Consider the following 13,131-nt stretch of genomic DNA (forward strand, 5'->3'; position numbering starts at 1 on the left):
TCGTCTCTGTTTCCTTTCCTCTCACTTTCTCCCCCTCCCCCCTTCCCCTTCACGAAGCCGGCCTTGGGGTGAGCTCACTCCGGTGCGGAGGCTACTGAACGCCGGATTCGGGAGACATTCTCCCCACTCCCCGAAAATCATGTACCAGCCAAGTCGAGGAGCGGCCCGGAGGTTCGGCTGCTGCCTCCGCGCCTACCAGGCCAGACTTCAGGTGAGGGGCAAGAAGGGGAGGGGGAAGAGAGGGGCAGCGCGAGCCCCCCTGCTGCTGCTCTGGTGCCGAGTTGGGCGGTGCGCGCCCTTGAGAAGAGGGAGCAGGCGCAGTGGCCTCCAACTCACCTCTCCCTTCCGGCCTCCCGCCCACGCCGACTTCCCTGCGCTGAGGACCCCTAAGGCTTCTGGCCCAGGGCGCCTAGTGGCATGGTATTGGACTCCCCAGACCACCCACCTGAGGATCTAGGCTGGTCTCGTGAAATTCGTGGGGGAGTGGCTTCCCTTCGGGTAGTTTAAGAATGTCTGTGGTGGTGTCCCCGGCCCGCTTTCTTCCTCCGTATCCGGGAGGTTACCTGTAATTTGGAGGTGATTTGAAGGGCAGAGGGATAATAGAGCTTCAGGAAAGGGGTGGAGGGTCTAGCTGTAAAGCCCTAATTTTGCAAATCAACTCAAGGCAAGAGTGTGACATTCTATGCAAATATTGCATCTTGACACTGTATTATTCAGCTCCTTAAGGGGACCCATCCCCTCTCCCCAGTAGTCTTTTTTAGAACTGGGCCTGTTAGACCAGCGGAGCACCCTAGACTGCCAGAGGGCGCTGAAATTTAGAGGTGTCGGTAGCTCATTCCTGCTCCAGAAATAATAGTCTAGCAGCTAGTTAACAAGAATTGCTAGAATGGGAAATTGTCGGATTACTTCTGCTAGATGAGCAATTCCCAGACCCTGTTTGCTCTTCTATAGCTTCTTTCTCTTTACTCCCCAACCCTATGCACGAATTCTTACTTAATTAACCCTTTGCGTTTCCATGACCACCAACTGAATTAGATTTTAAAAGCCTCTTTGTGGATTTTGTGGCTTATGTTCCAAAATTGATGGTTAAGATTCTTGGCAAGCACTTCTCCACCAAGCTGTCACCATAACTGCCAAGATGCTCCCGAAACAAGAGAGTTCAATTTAATGGAGATATTTTCAGAGAAAGGTATTTCTGCACAGTTCATTTCTCCATAATTGCCGGTCCTGCTATTAAATGCTTTCTGGACATTTCTAGATTCAGAGTATCCAAATTTTTTCTTTTTTTAATCGTTTCCTTGAAATACATCTATTTTGGGGCAGCTAAGTGGCTTGGGGGATGTGGGTGTGGGTGTGGACAGGAGGTCCTGGGTTCAAATATGACTTTTGATATTTCCTAGATATATGATCCTGAGCAAGCCTCTTAACCCCAGTTGCCCTGCCCTTACCGATTTTCTGCCATAGAACCAATGGGTTCTGAGATAGAAGGTAAAGGTTTATTTAAAAAAGAAAAAGAAGGGCTCACTATTCTTCTAGTCACCTTGGTTCAAAACCTCCAAGTCATCCTTGACCCCTCAACTCTTTTTCATCACCACCAGTAGTTCCTTCCTTATCCCCCATATCCAGTCATTTACTAAGTCTTGTTGATTCTACCTACACAATAAATCTTAAGTGCACCCTCTTCTTTCTACTCTTGGTTTAGGCCTTTAACAATTCTTACATGGACTTTAGCCAAATCGATATTCCTAAAGCACCACATACTCATCTGCTCAAGAAACCTTAGAGGCTTATAATATAAAATTCAGACTCCTCTTTGGCATTTAAATCCCTTCCCAAACTTGGCTTCTACCTATCTTTCCAGACTTAACTCACCTTACTTCCCTTTACACACTGTGTATTTCAGTCAAACTGGCCTAACTCAGTGTTCCCCATATACAACAGTAGTCCAGCTCCCATCTCCATGACTTCCCAAGCTGTCCCCTTGAGCCACAACGTTTTTTCCCTCACTTTCACCTGGAATCTGTAGTTGATGGTTCAGTTCGAGGACCACTTCTTACAAAAGCTTTTGCTGAGGGGCAGCTGGGTAGCTCAGTGGATAGAGAGTCAGGCCTAGAGACAGAAGGTCCTAGGTTCAAATCTGGCCTCAGACACTTCCCAACTGTGTGACCCTGGGCAAGTCACTTGACCCCCGTTGCCCACCCTTACCACTCTTCCACCTAGGAGCCAATACACAGAAGTTAAGGGTTTAAAAAAAAAAAAAAGAAAAACAAAGAAAAAAAAAAGCTTTTGCTGATCCCCCCAGGTGTTAGTGATGTCTACCCCCAAATTACTTTGTACTTATTTTATACACATTTTGTATTTATGGGGGAGGAGCTTAATCTGTGATTTTATTAGCACAAGGAGGTCCTTGAAGGAAACTCCCTCTATCAATGCAGGTCAGCATTTCTCTGCAATATTAGTTCTTTTAAAGGATTGCCTAGAATAGCCACAGAGGCAGAACTTAGGCCTTTGTGTGTCCCTCACTCTATGAAGGAGGCCATATTTCTTTTATTATATTTATATTTTGTTTTTTTTTTTTGTAAAATGTAAGATTCTTATCCTCAGGGACACCTTTTGTTTTCTTTTGTGATCTACTGGAAAGAGTTTTAGTTTTAAGTCAGGCTTGGCAGCTAGCTTTATTCTGTGTCTATCTCCTCACTACCTGTGACCTTGAAAAAGTTGATTGGTTCTTTATTTAGAAAGAATAATCTATTTCCCAGAAACCTTTTAATATTAGAGCAAAATTAAAGTACCCTTGAAACCCTTATAGTGCTGACTTGGGAAAAAATCCTTTGTGTATAGGGTGGGGAGGGGAGAAAGAAAAGAATACTACATCGCTTAATTTCATCTATGTGTTCATCAAGATGTTATAATTGAATTTTACTGTAAATATGTGAAAATGAATTATTTCAACAGCAAAATCAGCACCTACTTTTGTTCAGTGTATGGTTTTGGGTAAGATAGGAGTTGATACAAAGTTTAAATATAATTCATGGACTCTTATCACCACAAAGCCTATAGATATAGCAGGGGAATAGGATACATAGATGATTACACAAATACAAAATTACACAAATGCATAAAAAAGAAAGTGGAAGGGGAAATTATTGGGACTTATCAAGGAGGCTTCCAGAGCATTTGAGCTTTAAAGAATGTTTAAACTGAGGGAAAGTAAAGTGAGGCAGAGAGGTTTGGCATTATTGGCTTCCCCTTTTATTCACTGGAAAATTGTCTTTCAAATCTTTTTCTCACCAACCCACCTTTTTTTCTCTGGGAGCTGGTGACTTGACTTTTTACTTAACTGAGAAGATTGAGACCATGTGATGTAAGCTCTCTTTCACCTTTTCTTTCAATACTTAAAACTCCATTATCATTATCTTCTCTTCTAATTTGTCTTCACAGGAAAAGAAATCTCCCTTCTCATTTAGGTTAATCTTACAGATGGGTTCTAATCGTTATCATTTAAATTTTCTTAGCCTCAATTTTTTCTCTGTAATTTGGTAATAATAATGCCTGTAGTACCCACCCCAGATGGTTATTGTAGGGATCAAAAGAGATAAGACTTTTAATGCCATATATATCTTACATGTAGCTTTGATTCCATTTCTTCTACCTTTGCCAGGACCTTGCACTAACAGTAAACTACATTCTTTTCTCATGCATCCTCAGCCCTCCCACTTGAGTTGTTCTTTCCTCTGCAAACATACTTATCTCCCTGTGCCAAATTGCCACCCAGGCCATGTAAAAATTTATGTCTCATTCTCCATCTTGAGTTCATCACCTCTCTGTCAAAAAGTGGGTAATTTTCTTCAACAGCAGTCTTCTGGAGTTATGGTTCTCAAGTCTTAAAGTTGTATATCTTTATAGCACTTTTATATATAGCACTCATTTTTTTTTTCAATCAGCAAAAATCTACTCTCTCTCCCCAATCCTGCAATTGAAAAAGAAAGAAAATAATTCACTAAACATATTGAGCTGCTATGTGTGAGGCACAACAGAGATACAAATATAAATAAAAACAAATAGTCCCTGTCCTCATTATGCTTACATTCCAATTGGAGAAGACAACACACAAAAGGAAACAAAGTGGGGAGATGTGTGGAAAAATTACTTGGTTCTAGAGCATGATAGAGTTCCAAAGTAGTTCAAAAGCAGTGTGACTGACAGAAACAGAGAAAAACTGCTGAACTCTCTCTTTAATAAACAAAGGCCCTGGAGATCATAATCCTGCCCTCCAGTCAGAGGTATAGAGGGTCATGATGAGATCTGAGTTCCAGGTATATTTAGTCTTGCATCATAAACAAAACCCTTATTACAGACTTGTAAAGTAAAATACATTTCTCACCTGGCATTGTCCAAAACAGTTATTGTGCACTGAGTCCCTTCACCTCTGTATCAAGAGGTAGATAACATGTTTCATCATAAGACCTCTGGAATTGTGGTTTGTGACTATGCTGATTTAGAGTTCCTAACCCTTTTTAGAGTTGTTTGTGTTTCTAGTATTGTTGTCATTATATAAATTGTTCTGGTTCTGTTCACTTTATTCTAGCTCAGTTTATTCATATTTTCCCAGACGAAACATCCTCCTTCATCATTTCTTACTGAACATTAGTATTCTGTCACATCTATATTCTTTAACTTGTTAGGGATTTCTCCAGTTGATGGACACCCCCGCCCCCAAAGTCTAGTTGTTTGTCACCACAAAAAGATCCACCTTGAATATTTTTGTACCTCCTTAAGAATTTGTTTTGCTGAGGACAAATCCCTCTATTAATCTACCCTACCCTTTATTTTTCATTCCTATTTAGTAAGATGTATTTCTATGCTCAGTTAGATGCATGTATTCTTTCCTTTAACGAAGTCAGATGAAAGCAGGTTTAAGTCATCCCCACCCCATATCTTTTTTTTCCTTTTTTATATGGACTACTTAGGCATCTTAATTATGTCAAATAATTTTCCTTAATCTTTCCATTCTCCATATTCCAGTTTTAATATTATCAAGGCACAAAGGAATCACTCCTAGGCCCTCTGTCTAAATAGATTCCCTCTATGACCCCTTATAATGATAGGATTCTAAGGGGACACGTGTATCATAATCTATATTAGAATATGAACAGTTTATCTTGTTTAATTCTTTATGATTATGTTTTCTCATGTTTACCTTTTTATTTTTTTCTTGACTCCTGTGTTTTGCACTTCAGAGTATCTACGAAGTTCTGGTCTTTTCAACAGGATTGATTGGAAGTCCTCTATTTCATTAAAGATCCATTTTTCCCCTGTAGGATTATACTTGGCTTTGCTAGGTAAGTTATTCTTGGTTGTAAGCCTGTATCTTTTACCTTCTGGAATATTGTATTCCCAAGGTTACCTCTCCTTTATGGTGGTGTTTCTCTTGTGTGATTCTTAGAACTTGAATTCTTTCTTTCTTGCTGTTCACAGTCTTTTACCTTTGATCTGGAAACACAGGACTTGGCTATAATGTTACTGAGAGTTTTTGTTTTGGAGTTTCAGGAGATAACTGATAGATTCTTTAAATTTTCATTTTGTCCTGTGGTTTTAAGAGATCTAGTCAGTTTTCTTTTATAGTTTCTTGAGTCGTGATGTCTAGGTTTTTTTGTTGGTTGTGACTTTTCAGTAATCAGATTCTTAAATGATCTCTCCAAGATACGTTACACTTTTCTATTTTTGTATTCTTTTAATTTTGTTCAGTATTTCTTGTTGTTTCGTGGAATCATTATCTTCTAATTGGTCCATTCTAAATTTTAGAGTTCTTTATTTGGTTAAGATTTTATGCCTCTTCCATAAAGTTAATTCTCTTTCCAATTCTCTCTTCCATAATACTCACTTCTCTGTTGTTGTTGTTGTTTGTTTTTTTTGCCCTAGAACTCTCCATTTCTTTTCTAATTGTTTTCTCTAGTGCTTTCATTTATAAAAATCATTTTAGTTATGGGTTTTTGTGTGTGTGTGTGTGTGTGTGTGTGTGTGTAGCTCTCTCTTACTTCATCTCTTCTATAGAAATTCTAGTTGAATTTTGTTCAAGTTGTATTTTCTTTTGGAACTTTGCTAGTAGGTGTTTGGGGATCATCCTCTTCTAGATTTGTGTCTTGAAACTCTTGACACCAAAATAGCTCTTGGCTTAGTCTCATCTGTTTTGCCCTGAGTCTTAAAAAAAAAGTTTCTATTCTATACCTTATCCATTCTATCTCTTCTCCCTTTCACATCCAGATTTCTAGGAAAAAGCTATTTCTATTTTTATTGCCTCTACTTCCTCTTCTGTCACCTCTATTCTTTGCAGTCTGGCTTTCTACATTATCACTCAGTTCAAATTACTCCATCCAGAGTTACCAATGACTTCTTCATTGCCTAATCTGATGACCTTTATTTAGTTCCACATCCTTCTTGACTTCTCTGCAACATATGGCACTACTGATAGTCTTTCTCTTGGATATGCTAACCTCTGGAGTTTTGTGACCCTCAGTTTCACTCCTGCCTCTCTGATTATTCTTTCTCAGGTTTCTGTGCTGGATCATCATCCATATCACATCCTCTAACTGTGCACATATAGCATAGCTGTATCCTGGGCTTCCATCTCTCACATTCTCTCTCATAGATCTCATCAACTTTTATGGCTCTAATTATCATCTTTATAGCTGTTTATTCAAGGTTATTTTCTCTTTTGAGAGCCACTTCTCTACATCATCATTTACCTTTTGGGCATTTCCAGCTATATATATTGGATATATTTCAAACTCAACATGGCCATAACAGGACTCATTCTCTTCTTTCCCCCTCTGCCCCAAATCAACCATCTTTTGAACTTCACTGTCAGTGGTACCATAGTCCTTTGCCACCTCAGTGTCTTCCTTGACTCACCATATTTAATCAGTTGCCAGGTCTTTTTGAGAATATCTTCACAGTATCTCTTATATACTGTCTCTACTTACATGGCCACTACTCTAGTTCAAAACCTTTCTATCATCTCACCTGGACCATAGCAGTTAGTCTCCTGATTCCTTCTTCAAGTGTCTTCTCAATAGGAACTTGCCAAAGTGATTTTCCTAAAGCATAGATTTGACCATGTCACTCCTCTATTTAATAAATTCCAGTGGTTTTTCTTTACCTTTAGGATAAAATATATAGACCCCTCTTTTTGGTAATTAATTTCCATCATAACCTGACTCCAGTCTAACTTTTTCATTTTGTTATATATTTATTACTCCTCTTCATAACCTCTGGCCCAAAGTTCATCTCAAGAGCTACTTTCTACATTAAACCTTTTTCATTCCCTCTTCTAACTGCTCTTGTCTTTCCCAAAAAAAATTACCTTGTATTTATTTTGCATATACTTTAATGTGGAAATGTTGTCTCCCCCAATAGAATAGAAGCCCCCTGAAGTCAAAGATTGTTTCATTTTGTCTGTTTCCCTAGTTCCTAATAGGTGCCATGTTCTGACAAGTAGTTACTTTGTAGAATTCATTGAGAAATCGCTCTCATTCTCTTTATTACTAAATTCAAAAAAATCATGCTTGGTGCCAGCACTTTGTTCACTGTTCCTTACACTCTGGTTTTGGCCCTAGCCACTTTACTGAAACAAGGAACTTTTTGTTTGTTTGTTTATTTATTTATTTTAAACCCTTACCTTCCAACTTGGAGTCAATACTGTGTATTGGCTCCAAGGCAGAAGAGTGGTGAGGGTAGGCAATGGGGGTCAAGTGACTTGCCCAGGGTCACACAGCTAGGAAATATCTGAGGCCAGACTTGAACCTAGGACCTCCCATCTCTAGGCCTGGCTCTCAATCCACTGAGCTACCCAGCTGCCCCCAAGGAACTTTTTATTTTTAAAAATATTGTTAACCTTTTGTTTTGTTATCATACCTTCATTTCCAGTTATAGCCTTCCCTCTACCCTAACCCATTGAACTACTTTGTTCTACTAACAAAGAATAAAAAATCTCTTCAGTAAAACTAACCAGTTCAGCAACCAGATCTGATAATCTATGTAGTATTTCACATCTATACCACCCCCTCAGTCCTATCTTTGCAAAGAAGTGAGGAAGGCATAGTTGCTTCTTTTTTTCTGGGCCAAGTTTTGTTATAATTTCACAGCATTGTTACCTTTTATTTTCTTTCTACTTATGTTTTTGAAGTCAGTGTGTATGTTGTTTTCCTGATAACTTCATTCCAAATAAGTTCTTGTGTTTTCTATTTACTTTTTTAAAAGCATAATTCCAAATTTATAGAATGATTGAAACAGTTTACAAAAACATTATAGTGTGCCTGTCTTTCTGACTTGCAGCTACCCCGCCCTCCCAACCCAAACACCCACCCACCAGGACCTAATCACCAAATTCACTGTCCCTATTCTTTATCCCTTTTAAAAATAAATTCTTCCTTCACATTTCTCCACTTTTTAGGACAGTCAATGACTCCTTCTTACTGCCTAGCCTCCCTAACTTTGACTTCAGAGACCCTACACACTTCCTCCCTCTTATTTCTTTCCTGATTTTATTGTTCTCTTTCTACTTGCCAGTGTTTTTCCTGGTTCTGACTTTGGGTTGTTTGCTTGTCTCTATACATGGTTTTCCTTGGCCACAGTTTCTGTTACTATCTCTATGCAGCTAACATAGTCAAATGAAATAATATATATAAAACAATTTGCAAACTGTAAAGGATTACATAAATGTTTGCTATTATTATGTAGTTGACTCTCCAGGTCATTTTTCCTTTTCTCTCTATTCCTACCCTTCCTGGATGGGGGCCAGACCTGTATCTCTAGCTGCCTTTAGGACATGTCTACTGGAATGTCTCATGAGCACCTCAGACTCAGATGATCCTAAATCAAGCTAAACATTTTTCTCCTTAAATCTGCTCTTCCTCCTCGCTTTATAAATTCTGTCAGTGACACATTTAGTTACCCAGTGTCATATTTGTAACTTTGGAATTATCTTTGACAATCTCATATCCCATACACTGTTATTTATCAAGTCCTATACCCCACATCACCTTGATATGCCCTCTTTTTTCTTTCCTCCATGCAGAACAAAGCTTCTTATATGAGGCCTTCATTTCCACCCACCCAATCTGAAATATTGCAATAGTCTTGATAGGTCTTTCTTCCTTGACTCTCACTCCCTATTGCAGTCATACTGCTGCTAGAGTATTTTTTCTTACAGATGTAATTAGGTTAAAAAATCTGTTGCCACTCTCCTTTGCCTCCTGCCTAAAGTTAGAATTGTTTTCTTAAACTTTCAAAACCTTCCATAATCTGGCACTACTGATTTTCCAGCCATTTCATATCATTTGTGCTCAGAGGGTTCAAAGATTTATAGCTGGTAGGAAACTCACCTTAGTATTATCTAATCTGATCTTCTCATTTTAAAACAAAGAACCCTAGGCCCAGAGGAGCTACATAAGTTGCCAAGGTTCCAGAGGTAGCAGAACCAGGCTTTGAATCCAGGCCTTTGACTTTAGCACTATCTCCACTATACCATACTGTTCAAGCTAAGTGGATTCATTCTCTGGTCCTTTGCCTTAAACCTGTGGGATCAAATTCAAATAGAAATGGATCTCTGTGGGCTTAAGGGCTGCATATTGACTTAGAAAACCACAAATTAGCATTATGTGTTATATTTTTATTTATTTTGTTAATCATTTCCTAATTATGCTTTAATCCACTTCTTGATTATACTATATAAGTAAAATACCCTTCCTTACCATCATCACCTGCTGAATTTATATCATCCTTTAAATATTACCTTCATCAAGGTATTTTTCCTGATCCCCTCAGTCAGTAATGACCGTCCCCACCCCCTCCCAGTTTAGGTTTTGCATCTCTCTAATACCATGTCATGTATATTAGTTATGTTTGTGTCTTACAGAATATAAGGTCTGAGGGTTGAGACTTTGGTCTTTATTAAATGTTCTGTCTCCCCAGCACCTAGCACAGTACTTTACCTACACACACAGAGCTTAATGTTTGAGTTGATAGATCAAAGCATAGGGTATATATACTCTGTGTGACTGGAGTTGATATAGATTCATGTGGATGACTGTTACATGAGAGAGCCAGAAAACTGAGAGTAGAATTAGGAGGTTCTTAAATGCAGACAAAGGGTTTGAAACTTTATTTGGGAGACTGAGGGGCATTGAAGGTTTTGGAGTAGAGAATGATTTGACCAAACTTGTACATAAGGAAAATGTATTTAGCAAGTGTGACAGTTTGGAGGAAAGTAGAGGGAAGTAAGGCCAGAAGAGGCCTTTGCAGTAGGCCAGACAAGGTGTTAAGAATATCTATTAGAATGGCAATGGGGATTAAGAAGATAGGTGGACAACTAAGTAGCACAGTGAGAAGAAAGCAAGATCTGAGTTCAAATGTGGCCTCAGACACTTCCTAGCTTTGTGACCCTGGGAAAGTCACTTTAACCCCCATTGCCACCATTCTTCCATCTTACAATTGATACTAAGATAGAAGGTAAAGTTTTAAAAAAGATGAATGAAAAATACTGCAGGGGTAGAATCAACACAAGAGCCTTTCAATCTGTTATAGCTTCCAGCTCTTTCTCAACAGTTCTGACCCTGTACTGCTGGCACCTTTGGACCTACTTTCCAGGGTCAGTCGAGGGAACTGAGTGGAACTTCATATAATAGGTAAACTGAAAAACAAAAAAACAACCCAACAGCTAGGTTCTTTATCCATCCAACCCCCTCCTCTCCTTCTAATTACTGTTTCTTTTCTTTCCTCATAGGACCAATGCCCTCCTCAGGCTCCACCATTCCTACCCTTGTGGCTCAGCTCACCAGCAGTCACTTCTCCCTTGGTGTCTCCACATCTCCGGCTCCCTCCTCTTTCACTGCCTTCCAGCCAGCCCTTACCCCAAGTTCCCCGACAGCCCCTTCCTCAGGCCCAGGCCTTCATATCACCCTGTGTGGGTCTTCCTTCTGAGAAGGGAGAGAATGGACCAGGGCCAGGATTACACGGAGGCTGCCTGGATGGGCTTAGAAGCCTCTTTGAGGAATTGCCTTGCCCTCACCCTGGGGCTGTGATCCCATTCCGGGCCCCTGGAAGTCCTCGCCCCTCTCCTGCTACTCCATCAGGGAACCCCAACATGGAGGAACATCTAGCTGTCATGCATGAAAAACTGAGGCAGGAGGTGAGTCAGGGGAAAGGGGCTACTATATCTATAGGGGTGTGTGGAATTTAGGCAGACTTTTAAGATCTCCTGACCTTTTTTGAGACATGAAATGGAGACTGTTACAAAAAATTTCCTTCTCTGGTATACTTTTTAAAATAGATAAACTTATCAGAGTGGGAAAGTAGATTGAATAGTTTAGTATAATAGGAAGGATAATCTCAAGAAGCATCCAGAGAGCAAGTTCAAATAGAAATAAACAACCCAGTAGATTTTGGGAGGAACATAGGGTGGCTAGGACAAGAAATTTGATCTTCAGATCTAAATTGACCTGGTTCCTTCTTGTAGCTCCCCAACCTGTTTCTTCGCTCCCACGATTACAACCTCTACTCATCTGATGTGGAATTCATCAATGAGATCCTGAACATTCGAACCAAGTGAGAGCCTGGATACTGGTGGGGAGGGCTGGAGGGTCTTTGTTTATGGGCTCCTTTATAACTGTTCTTTACTGTCTGAGCCTTTATGTTTCTTCCAGTCCTGGGGTGTGGTTCAGTTTCTCCTTTTTCTGATCTCTTCCCCCAAGAGATAATTTCCTCTTTAACCCCAGGCAGAGATTGATGGTACCTGGCTTGTCTCTTTTTGTCCTCTCCCAACTAGAGATCAGATATAAAATCTAGCCAGATGTTGTAGAGTGCTGAATATAGAAGTCAAAAGACTAGATTCTGGTTATTATTTAGTAGCTTGGTAACTTTGGGGTGAATCCCTTAACTCCTCAGAACCCATTTTCTCCTTTGTTAAATGATTTTCTCAGGCCTACCCCTTGGGTTTATGCTGAAAACCAAATATGCATGCACTTTATAAAACTACACCATTCTTTGTAAGGGGGATGTTTTTAACCCATCCCTGCCAAATATTGCTCACCTTGATTCTTGTCCTTGCCCTGCCCTCCCCTCCCTCCAGCCCTACCTTGTAGATATGTATTCCCTATTCATTCTCTTCCTACAAAGGGAGATTTATACTTTTTCAGTGATTGGCCGAGTCCCTGACTTACTAAATATTTCTTTCCCTAGAGGCCGCACATGGTACATTCTATCATTGACCCTCTGCCGATTCTTGGCCTGGAATTATTTTGCTCAGCTGCAGCTAGAAGTCCTGAGGTTAAGCCAACATCCTGAAGACTGGACGCTGCAGGCACGATGGCGGCTTGTGGGTTTACCTACCCATCTCCTCTTCCTACGCTTCTACCGCCGGGATAAGGATGAGCTTTATCGGTGAGGGAGAAGGGAAACCTAAGTAGCTAAGCATTGAGTTATAGTTATATTTACCCAGGCTCTTGCTCCTTTGGGAATCTACAAATTTAGCTTTCTATCTCAGCCCTTCATTGAACTTCTTCTATTCCCCAGGACATATGATGCCTATTCTACTTTCTACCTAAATTCCGAAGGCCTCATTTATCGTCATCGCCTGGATAAAGTAAGTTGGAACTTATGGTGGGGGTAGTGTTATCTTACACACATCTTGAAGCCCTCCCCCCAAAACAACATTAATCTTTCCTCATCTTCCCCTCTTTCCAGCTGATGCCCTCACATTCACCTCCAATGCCTGTCAAGAAGCTGCTGGTGGGAGCCCTGGGAGCTCTAGGCTTGGTAGAGCCAGAGGAGGAAGCTAGCTTACATCTCTGTCCTAAGCCCTGAATAAGGATGAGGGGAACTTGGGCATAGGTCTGTTTGCTCGGAGGGGGAGGGAGGGGGGGTATTACAGGCTGCACTGAGCACATTATGCACAGGGGGATGGGATTGAGGGGATTGGGGAGGCTATATTATAGCAGGCCTGATCTCCTCATTTATCATACCTCCCCATCTTTTCCTTCCTACCTATTCCCATCTCATGCTGTATAATTTAACTTGTACATATTAAAACTAAATGAGGACGTAAGAACCTTTAATATAATTCCTCTGCATGTG

General features: G+C 40.3%; 1 protein-coding gene across 2 annotated transcripts; it reads left to right on the forward strand.

Annotated features, from left to right (window-relative positions):
* Positions 1 to 78: 78 nt before the first annotated feature.
* C4H6orf136 (chromosome 4 C6orf136 homolog) lies at positions 79 to 13,102 on the forward strand. 2 transcript variants are annotated; one of them, XM_044673782.1, is made up of 6 exons: positions 79 to 211; positions 10,784 to 11,188; positions 11,516 to 11,604; positions 12,238 to 12,438; positions 12,571 to 12,640; positions 12,742 to 13,102. In XM_044673782.1, exons 1-6 carry the CDS (start codon positions 140 to 142, stop codon positions 12,859 to 12,861), a joined length of 957 nt encoding a protein of 318 aa, XP_044529717.1. In that variant the 5' UTR covers positions 79 to 139; the 3' UTR covers positions 12,862 to 13,102. The 2 variants fall into 2 exon arrangements, with proteins under 2 accessions (XP_044529717.1, XP_044529718.1); XM_044673783.1 differs by lacking the exon at positions 10,784 to 11,188.
* Positions 13,103 to 13,131: the final 29 nt, after the last annotated feature.

This window comes from Gracilinanus agilis, chromosome 4 (genome assembly GCF_016433145.1).
Source record: "Gracilinanus agilis isolate LMUSP501 chromosome 4, AgileGrace, whole genome shotgun sequence".
Taxonomy (NCBI): Eukaryota; Metazoa; Chordata; class Mammalia; order Didelphimorphia; family Didelphidae; genus Gracilinanus; species Gracilinanus agilis.